This window comes from Carassius auratus, unplaced genomic scaffold (assembly GCF_003368295.1).
Source record: "Carassius auratus strain Wakin unplaced genomic scaffold, ASM336829v1 scaf_tig00021918, whole genome shotgun sequence".
NCBI classification, from domain to species: domain Eukaryota; kingdom Metazoa; phylum Chordata; class Actinopteri; order Cypriniformes; family Cyprinidae; genus Carassius; species Carassius auratus.
Window position 1 is genome coordinate 331,705 of NW_020525144.1, and position 9,651 is coordinate 341,355.

General features: G+C 36.9%; 1 protein-coding gene and 1 long non-coding RNA gene across 4 annotated transcripts; one reads left to right on the forward strand and one right to left on the reverse strand.

Annotated features, from left to right (window-relative positions):
• The first annotated feature begins 324 nt into the window (after positions 1 to 324).
• On the forward strand, positions 325 to 1,796 carry LOC113077181 (uncharacterized). 3 transcript variants are annotated; one of them, XR_003281266.1, is made up of 4 exons: positions 325 to 728; positions 844 to 889; positions 1,104 to 1,378; positions 1,552 to 1,796. It is a non-coding gene; the product is annotated as an uncharacterized LOC113077181 (long non-coding RNA). The 3 variants fall into 3 exon arrangements; XR_003281267.1 differs by lacking the exon at positions 844 to 889 and having other exon boundaries at positions 1,104 to 1,195; positions 1,268 to 1,378; XR_003281265.1 differs by lacking the exon at positions 844 to 889.
• Positions 1,797 to 2,403: 607 nt separating this feature from the next.
• On the reverse strand, positions 2,404 to 8,629 carry LOC113077175 (uncharacterized). The gene is made up of 17 exons (XM_026249636.1): positions 8,089 to 8,629; positions 7,561 to 7,645; positions 7,253 to 7,400; positions 6,699 to 6,900; positions 6,524 to 6,599; positions 5,996 to 6,276; positions 5,812 to 5,895; positions 5,432 to 5,476; positions 5,185 to 5,258; positions 5,010 to 5,072; positions 4,722 to 4,927; positions 4,493 to 4,589; positions 4,259 to 4,421; positions 4,051 to 4,154; positions 3,144 to 3,288; positions 2,943 to 3,066; positions 2,404 to 2,794 (listed from the first exon to the last, which is right to left on the reverse strand). The coding sequence occupies exons 1-17, from the start codon at positions 8,104 to 8,106 to the stop codon at positions 2,433 to 2,435; spliced, it is 2,277 nt and encodes a 758-aa protein (XP_026105421.1). The 5' UTR covers positions 8,107 to 8,629; the 3' UTR covers positions 2,404 to 2,432.
• Positions 8,630 to 9,651: the final 1,022 nt, after the last annotated feature.

Consider the following 9,651-nt stretch of genomic DNA (forward strand, 5'->3'; position numbering starts at 1 on the left):
GAGTGGTTCATTATATGTTCTGTTAAATGTAAAAGGGTTTCTTGCTTCTCAAGGTAAGAGACACTACACAGCATGAGTGAATGCACCGTTCTGAAACCCTACAAATTCTGAAATTTGTCTTTACATCTAAGACACCTTTATTTATTTTTTAAAGATATGTTATGTTTACATGGTGTGTAATCATTTATGCTGTGTATTGTACTTTAATTTCTCTCTTGTTAGGTTAGTATAGCTTACAAAAAGTTAGATGATTAAGATAAATATGTAATATTTTAAAAAACTAATGTTGCTGGGTTTTGTTCCTCTGTATTGTGCAGCAAATCCAAGGTTTGCAATTGAAAGAGAAGAGTTAGCAGAGATGCTGCAGACAAACCTTCCTGTCCATTACATTGCAAAAATGATTGGTGTTTCCACAAGAACCATCTTTAGAAGGATGAACGAGTTTGGCCTTTCGATCTCAGGGATGTATAGCTGCATCACTGATGAGGAGTTGGATAACCTTGTGAGAAGCATTAAGGATGATATGCCTGTTGCTGGTTACAGAATGGTCAGAGGAAGGTTGTTGTCTTTAGGAATGCGTGTTCAATGGCAGAGAATAGCTGCCTCAATGCACCGTGTTGATTCAGTTGGAATCCTTTCGAGATTGGCCAGGTTGGGATGTGTGGTGCGGCGAACGTACTCAGTTAGAGGGCCCCTTTCCCTTGTGCACATAGACACAAATCGATACGGTAAGTTATGTATGGTGTGTGTATGTGCGTATGTATATATATATATATATATATATATATATATATAATGTATGTCTGTGTATAATTTTAAGATTTTTTTTTTCCTTGTAAATAGATACAACATTGTAATATTTGGTGGTGTGGATGGTTATTCCAGGAAGGTATGTTTACAGTGTTGAGATATATATATATATATATATATAGTGTCACTGTTTATCTGGTATCAAAATTATTCCAGTCACTAATTCTATGAAAAAAAAAATATATTCTTAGCATGTAAAATTAGCATGAAAATTAGCATGTAATACATTTATTTCCAATGCATGTTATATTTTCTCCTACGTATATTTACTTAGTTGCATTTTGTGTTTGCAGGTCATGTACTTAAAAGCAGCAACTAACAACCGGGCATCGACAGCATACCACTTCTTCTCAGAAGCAGTCCAGACATTTGGCTTACCATCTAGGTGAGTATAGTAAAGAAAAGGCATTTGAATTTTATGTCTGGAAATGTATTGTACTATAACAAAATAAATCAGGGTCAGGGGAGACCAAGGAGTGGAGAATGTACAGATAGCCAGGTTCATGTTTTCTTCAAGAGGCACGGACCGAGGAAGTTTCATATCCGGGAAAAGTGTCCATAATCAAAGGTAAATTACTGTCTGAAATTTCACAAATGAGAAGACTTATTTTATATTTTGTAACTTCAGTAATCTTTAGGTAGCTTTTCAATGTCACTTATGTAACAAACTACTTTACATTTATTAGTAATTGATCTCAAATGCCTTTCACTGCATTTAAACCTAATTACGGTTTCAAATAGGATTGAGCGCCTCTGGCGTGATGTTAGAACCATGGTGACTAACAAGTACTCGGACACACTGCACTCCCTAGAGGCAGAAGGATTGCTGGACTTATCAGTGGTCGAGGACCTTTTCAGTGTGCACTACACTTAACTCCAAAGACTTCAGGCAGACTTGGACACATTTTCCGAAGCCTGGAATCATCATCCACTCTCCTCAGAGGGCAATCGAAGTCCAGAGCAACTGTGGCAGATTGGAATGATGCACATATTGACCCATCGGAGAGATACGAGGTATGGTGACCCTGCTTTAGTTACTCTACTGCTGTTTATGTATTCCTCCAAGTTGATTTTTGACTATGTATTCAATTTCTGTACCTTCAGGACATGGAAGAGCCAAATCTAGACTGGGCAAAGCAGCTTCTTATGATGCCTGTGAAGATTTCGGAGTTGTTGTTCCTGAATTTGAAAGCCCTTTGTGTTCAGATGGGTTGAGGGCTCTCGAACACCTGCTTAATTCCACTGGTCCCAATATCCCGGTTAAAGAACTGTATTTGCTTTGTCGGGAGTTTGTTTCATCAAATATGGTGTAATAATTTAACAAAACACACCAATCAAGCATAAAGACAGTACTGCAGCTAACAGCTTTATTTTGCATTGAAGCCTACTGTATATTGTTATACATTTTCATTTCCAAATTGAGTTTTGGAACGATACAGCAGCAATCTTTGCTGCATTTTTTTGCAATGCATGTCAATGTTAAACAAAACTAAATAATAATAAAAAAAGCTGCATTTAAATATGTAAAAGCTACTGGATCTCTATCCTTTTAAATAACTAACACTATAACAATAACAGAGAGAACACAGTTCAAGGAGTAAACGCTATATTAGGAATCCAGCTCATGAACGACCGAATTCTCTGCTATTGCTCACAGCCTGCCTCATAATGTCGAGGAACTCCGTGTAAGTCCCTAGGTGCCTAGTAGGCAAGGTCACAGTACAGGAACATGCATTTACAAGAGGGTAGCATAAATTGTGCTCACCATATTGTAGCTGACAGTCATGATCAAATTCTGTGTGTATTTTAAATTTTTCTCTTTGTGCAGACGTAATGGGAACATGTCCCTGACCAGTAAGCCACTGCATGAAGCTGCTGACGGTGATCTGGTCTTGTTCTGCGTTTTCTTTTGTACGGTCCTTGGTTTCATCTACCTTTTTGTTGTCGTCCTCACCTCTGCTCTCCCTACCACTGCTCACTTCTTCTGCACGAAAAAAAAACAAAACAAAAAAACACTTGTGTCTAAGCCTTTACAATACCGGACATTGTATTTTTTAAAATCGTGACTGAGGGCAACATGCTCAAACTGATATAATTTTAATATAATTTAGAATATTGAAAAATGTTACCACCTTCTTCAAGGCTTTGAATGAAGTCCTGTAAGTAGTTCACAATTCTTGATTCTCTCTGCCGCTTTACCGAACCCACCTCACTTAAAACGGGTAACAGGGCCATCGTGAGAAAATCTGCATCAGGCTGCAAAGAACAACCTTTTATTAGACAAAACTCAAAAGCAACTATAAAAAAAAAAAAATGCAAGTAACAACACTTACTTTTGTGAAATGGCCAGGAACAAATAAAGGCTGAAATAAAGGCTGATTTTGTTTCACCATTTTATGGAGGCCATAGAGCTCTAATCCTTTGCACATCTGCTGAAGCATTGGTAGGATTCGCACACAAGAATGCAGGACAACAGCACTGTATATAAAAGTAAATCCAGGAAAAAAGTAAGTGCACAAAAACTTGTTCATGAAGGTTAATAAAAGTGGTTGGTTCACACAAAAGAGACTGAGTATGGAACATTAATAACCCTTTAGTATCCAGAAAAAAGAAAAAGAAAAAAGTTACAAGTCCACAATGGACAAAAATGCCAGTGTCAAAAAAAACTGTCAAATATTTGAAGCACAGACGTAATGTTGGACACATTTTAAAGACCCATGGCAGATAAATGTTGAAGAAACAGTTATAGCTAGAAACCCATACAAAGTTAAATTAAGTTTAAGATTATGATTTATGAAGAATTTTATATAAAATATATTTTATGAAACATATTTAACTCTAAAACTGCTACAAAATTAAAGCGAAAAATCTAAACAAGTCATGTTCCAAATGTGAGGTAGAAAAAAATTTGGCCGCAGTAAGGGATTTTACCCATTAGATGCCAGCAAAACTCCACTTGTGCACAAAGTGGTTGGGTTTGGGATTTGCAGTATATAGATTTTGGTATTTTCTTTAAAATATTACAAGCACACAAACGTACACACCAGTTAAATCAAAGTAAAAACTGGGTTTATACTTTAACTGAATCTCCATAAGATTGGAAAAGCATAAAAAAAAATAAAAAAAAGATTTTAGAAACCGTTATTTAACAGTTTAGGTCTATATTACAGAGTTCTAACCCTAATGGGTGGATTCGGAAGAAAAAGAGCCAGATTAAAACATCACAGATTCACATTATACCTGAGAATGTCCTCCTTTCTCTCACACGTTAGAGGTCCAGTGTATCCACATGCTACAATTCCTTCAGAAAGGTCAAGTAAGGCTGTATCGTCTGCGGTCTCAATCTAATGAAATACAACCAATACTTTCATCTGTAATTTGGTTTGACTACAACCTAAATTATAAATAAATGTGTGTATATTTTGGTGATAGAGTTTAATTAGAAAACCTTAGCAATAAGATCTAGCAGGTCTGCATCGGTTACATCAGCCTTTGACAGCTGATGTTTATTGATCTCCCCGGTAGAGATGAAATTGTACATCCACTCCATGAAAAAGTTAGGTGGAGGGCCATCCTGTGTAATGCTCACAGCCATTATTTCACCAACTGTCCTAAAGTACATCATGAGCCGTTCATAAATGGGCAAAATGGCATTAAATGAAAAACTCCAGTATAGACATACCTGAAATTGTCATTCTGAAATTCTGTAATCGAATACTTCAGATTTTTCCCAAAATTCCCTCCCTCGAAGAATTTTGCCTCAATCCCGGCCATCATTTCTGTGAAAAAGATTACACTATCAGTATTAATAGACATAGGAACTGAAGTCAGTTAAGAAAATTGTGACTATTTTATAAAAGTGCATAAATGTATGCAATGGCACTGCTGCATATAACGAAGACAAAACATACCGGTCAGGAATTCTTTCATAAGAGCACCACTGTCTATCCCAGGCTCTCCAATGAAAGTAACTCTGAGGGGATTCTTTGGAGACGACTTCTTCTGCCGCTTCCATTGTGCCAAGCCTCGGTTGAACATGTCCTCCCTTGTGACACAGACACTGAAAATGGTTGTAGGGTCTATTGCCTCTTTAAGTTTGCTGACTAATTCTGTAAGGCTTGAGAAAAAGAAAAAATACAGAAACATTATTTGGTTTTTGTCCTGGAAAAAATGGCACTATAACTTAAACTTAAATTCACCTGTTTTGATTGTCTTCGTGTTGTTCTGTAATTTCCAAATCTATGTTTGGTCTATCTTGAATTCTGAAAGTAAGAATACAATTTAGCTGAATGCAAATTTCTACCGCACACACTAACACCTAATGGTAAAGATTGTATGTTAAAGCAATAATTTGATAAACACAAAAATAGTAACCTTTCCCCACAGGTACTAGCATGTACTTCAATGAAGTCTTCTGAATACAAGGCAGAACACACAGGACAAGGTACCTTACAAGTGCAGGGAAATACATAAAACCAAAATAAAAACCATCATTATCAAGTAAAAATGAACTACCTTTATGACAACAAATTAACCTGAAAATAAAATGTATTTTATACTCATTACATAACATTTCCTTGTATAAAACTACACTAAATAGTCCTGCATGCATTGGTCTTACCTTGACATCAATCACTGCTGAAGAAGAATCAAACTCATCCCTTAACTGTGGATGTAAACCAATGGAAAATATACGATTTCATGTGAGAAATCACTTCAAAGTTTTTAATTTCAAAATGACTCCTTACATTCCCACTTAAACTATAAATTGAAGAAGTATATGGCTCTTCTGTATCTGTAGGGTACTTTATATAAATTACAGTTGTCAGATATGGCTGCATTAATAAGGGTAACACAAAATAAATGTCTTGTACCAATTAAATTAGTAGACTTAAAGTTAATCTAAATTGTGTCTGATGTAAAATCATGTTAAATAAATTAAGGAGACTTATACATTATTTAGAAGTTAAACTGCTATAGGCATGACACTGAACAACCTACATTGGCATGATCATCCTCAACGTTTGTGGAAATAGAAGGCACTTCTGTATCAATCTCTAGATTCTGTATGTAATCTCTAGGCTCCTGTAACAAATTAAATGCCAATTTAAAATTGACAATTGTAAATTCATATTTTATTTACTATTACTGAAATGAAAACATTTAAAAATTAAATTGACTTTACTGATTCACAATCACTGATGTCAATACACAGGTCTGTATCGCACTTCTGGACGTGCACTGCGAGCAGCTGAACAGGCATATCTGTGAAACATTTAGCGCATCGTGCTTTCGGCATTTTCTCAAACTCTTTTGCGGAGTACAGTAAAGGAGAGATGTCTAGAGTATTCTGTAGAAGCATGATATACAGACAGCCCTTTCCTCCTGCAGTTTTGATGAGATAGGACCCGGTGTTTCCTTCAGCTTCCGGCGCAACAATGTTCAGCTTTCGCTGACCTGATCCGCCTGAGTGAAAAAGATCAGAATCCACTATCAGCTATTTATATGGAAAAATAAAGGTTTCAGAAATTAAATAATATTCTATTTCACTCTTAACATTGATAGCCAAGGTAAACTAAGATAAACTAATTTTGTGAGTACTTTTAAAGAGGTCATACTTTTAGCAGAGATGCCCCTCAAATTAACAATCCAGTCTAGTGATGTGTAAAGTTGAAGTCACAATAAAATTTAAATATCAACCAAGTTATCTTACCAACAGCTTTATAGAGCATCCAGGCTCCCTCCAATGAGTCCATTTTTGTATACATCTCCAACAATAGCTTCGATATCTGGAGGTATTAAATTCAAGCTTTATTAAAACAAAACTGGTTAAATGAACAGTAATTTTAAAAAGGGCCCATTTATATGTAAAACTTGAAGTGCCAGACCTCAGAGTGGTCAGCATCCTCTGGGATGATAATAGTCCTCCGTCCTAATCCAGCCTGTAAAAGTAACAGCTCATCCGAGGCTTTTGGGGTCCTTTCAACACTTTTATTTAGGAGGAAAAACTGGATTGGCGTTGACCTGGCATGCCTTTTTTTAGGAGTAGGGATAAAGCCTTTTCGTCCCTTGAACAGACCAGGGAATGCTCTGAAAGGAAAAACAGATGGGTCAATGTTGTAATATTCACTTCAGTCAGTCTTGAAGCATAATACCAAAGGCCTCATCTAAACTGCCCATTTCAACACAGTTATACCTTAAAAAGGTTTAGGAAGTTATGCTTGAGACTTATACCCAAGGCTTGCTTTATGCTACTTGAGGATTGATACTGTAGGTATTTTAACAATGTCAAAAGTCTCAATGTTACATCTTTATATTATGTATGTTATTATTATTATTGGTCTACCAGTATTTATTAGCACATAGTGAGAAAGAACGAGAATTTTAAGTTTAAATTCTCATAATGTGAACTATAACATTTGATTATTTGACAGATCCAAACCTGGCCATACTCTGGTCCACTGAATTTCCTGATGCAACACTAATGGGCCGCTGTAGTCTCATTGTAGTCTGCACCCTGTCACCAGGGTTTGCCTGACCCTGTATCATCCTGCCTGCTGTGACCTGCTCTCTCTGAACCTGCCCTTCAGCTGTTGAAACCATTCAAAACTGTATAAAAAAACTGAAGCCCATTGTGTCTATACGTATTAAAAAGCAGTATTATTATGGCCAATCATAATCATTACATTCCAATGTAAGAAAGGTCTGCAACGTTTAATTCAAAGAAATGCCACACAAAAATGAATTTACCCATCTGTGATGGTGAGCTTGACTCACTAGTTAGGGCATTGCGTAAAAGGGACACAACGTGCCTGGCAGCATTCTGCAACTCGGCCTAAATTAAATTAATAAAGAAAGCATCATTAGCCCCAACTTTAAGAACAAAGTAGCAAGAACACCACATGTATATATTCTAAAATAGTATTGAAATTATTACACTATTACACGGTTTATCTATTAAACAAGTAATCGCAACAAGAAGCTTCTTGTTACTAAGTCCATTTATTTTCTTTATGATAGAGAATCAATGCACTAAATTTACAAATATTATAGATATTTTTTTTTTTTACAACTACTACATACATGAAGCATGGTAATATGTTTATGATTGTTGTGGTTAGCTGCAAGCTAGTTAGTTAACAGTCTTTTACTGAACAGAAATCGCATCTTAATGGCCTGCTGATCTCCACCTTTACAATGTTTTCAAATAAGTAATACAAATCATAAAGTGTCCCAAAAAAAAAAAAAAAAAAAGGCATTAATTTGGCAATCACGTACCTCTCTTTGACTATCCATCTTTCTTGCCGAATCTTGATCGTTTATATCAGCTGTCGTTCCTTTGACGTACTTGATTGAAAATCACAGGTGTCCAATCACAACAGACTTCCGGAAAATGGGAAGTAACCAATGACATTTGAGGTTATAAAAACAGTAAGCCCCGCCCCTCGACTGCCAAAACTAAATTTGTTCGAGCGAGCAAAAGCAGCAGGTGAGAGCAGATCGAGCGCGAGAGCGTGGGGAATGATCATGAGAGTGCTGTAAAACATGTTCCGAACGAGCGAGAGTGCGTCACAGCCCCGTGCTCGCGAGACAGTATTTGTGCGCGTGGAGCAGAAACGCGCGCGGATACTTTCTGAGCGCTCGCGGAGCAGAAACGCGCGCGGATACTTTCTGAGCGCTCGCGGTGCAGAAATGCGCCCGCGCGAGGATGGCATTTTGCGCGCGGATGCTGTTCTTTGCCCTCGTATCCTGTGCACGGCGCCTAGATTTTACGTGCGCGAGTTTTGAGACTAAATAAACGCCATACGGAAGCCTCATACGTGTTGCTTGGGAATGTTCAAATGGTCATCAAGGAAAATGGAACTTGTGAGATAAAATTAGAGCCATGCCAGCTAACAACCTTCTTGTGGCAGCGTGTACACTTTTCACTGGGGCAACATATGCAGACATTTATGACTGGGCTTCATTACTCAACCTCCAAATACCAAAGAAAACCACCTTTTACGCTATCCAGTCCTCTTATTTAATCCCGGTTGTAGACGTTATGTACAAAGAACAACAGGAGAAATTGCTGGAAGGCTTGCGGACACAAAACATTCTGCAAAAAGGAGTTCATTTGTCAGGAGATGGGAGAAATGACAGGTAAGTTTAAATCTAAACTGCGTGTATAAGTAAAACAAGTTGCAAACTATTTTATCCTTGTTAGCCATTTTTAAATTTATATCATTATTGGTGTTTTTTGCAGCCCTGGATTCTCAGCAAAGTACTGTACATACAGTATAATGGATGATTCAACGAATCAGGTTGTTCACTACGAGTTGATGCAGGTCAGTGTAGATGCAGATATTGTCACTAATTGATCAACATGTATATGTAATGTGTTTTGTATTATTATTTTACTTAAATTGTATATTATTATTAAAGGTGCTCTAAGCGGTCTCACACCTCTTTTTTTTTTTTACATACAACAAACATCTCCTAAGTATCCACTAGCTTTCTGTTTCCTGAACACACTTTAAAAAAGACATGTTCTCTACAGACAGCCTAATCAACACAAACAGAGTGACCCGTAGCACAAAACATAACAAACTGTTCCAGCCAGTAACTGACTAGAATGATGTGGGGTGGGTTTGGGGGGTTAGTACACGGATGAGTTGGAGAGAGGCTCTAGCTAGCCTCTGTTTTGTTTGATAATAATACAAAAATCAACAATTGGTTATGCCAACCGAGATTGATTAAAGCACCTTTTAATCTAATGAAGGAATAACATTTGTTTATCTAATTACATAATTTTTTTAATTCAAGGTTTCAGAAGCAGCAAGCTCTGTTGGCATGGAGCCC

Bases quoted from the DNA above. Each gene is read 5' to 3' on its own strand.
- LOC113077175 (XM_026249636.1), bottom strand. The intron at 4,590-4,721 runs GTATGTTTTGTC...TCTTTTTCACAG, and splicing joins TATGAAAGAATTCCTGACCG to AAATGATGGCCGGGATTGAG. The intron at 4,155-4,258 runs GTTTTCTAATTA...GTATTTCATTAG, and splicing joins TGCTAGATCTTATTGCTAAG to ATTGAGACCGCAGACGATAC.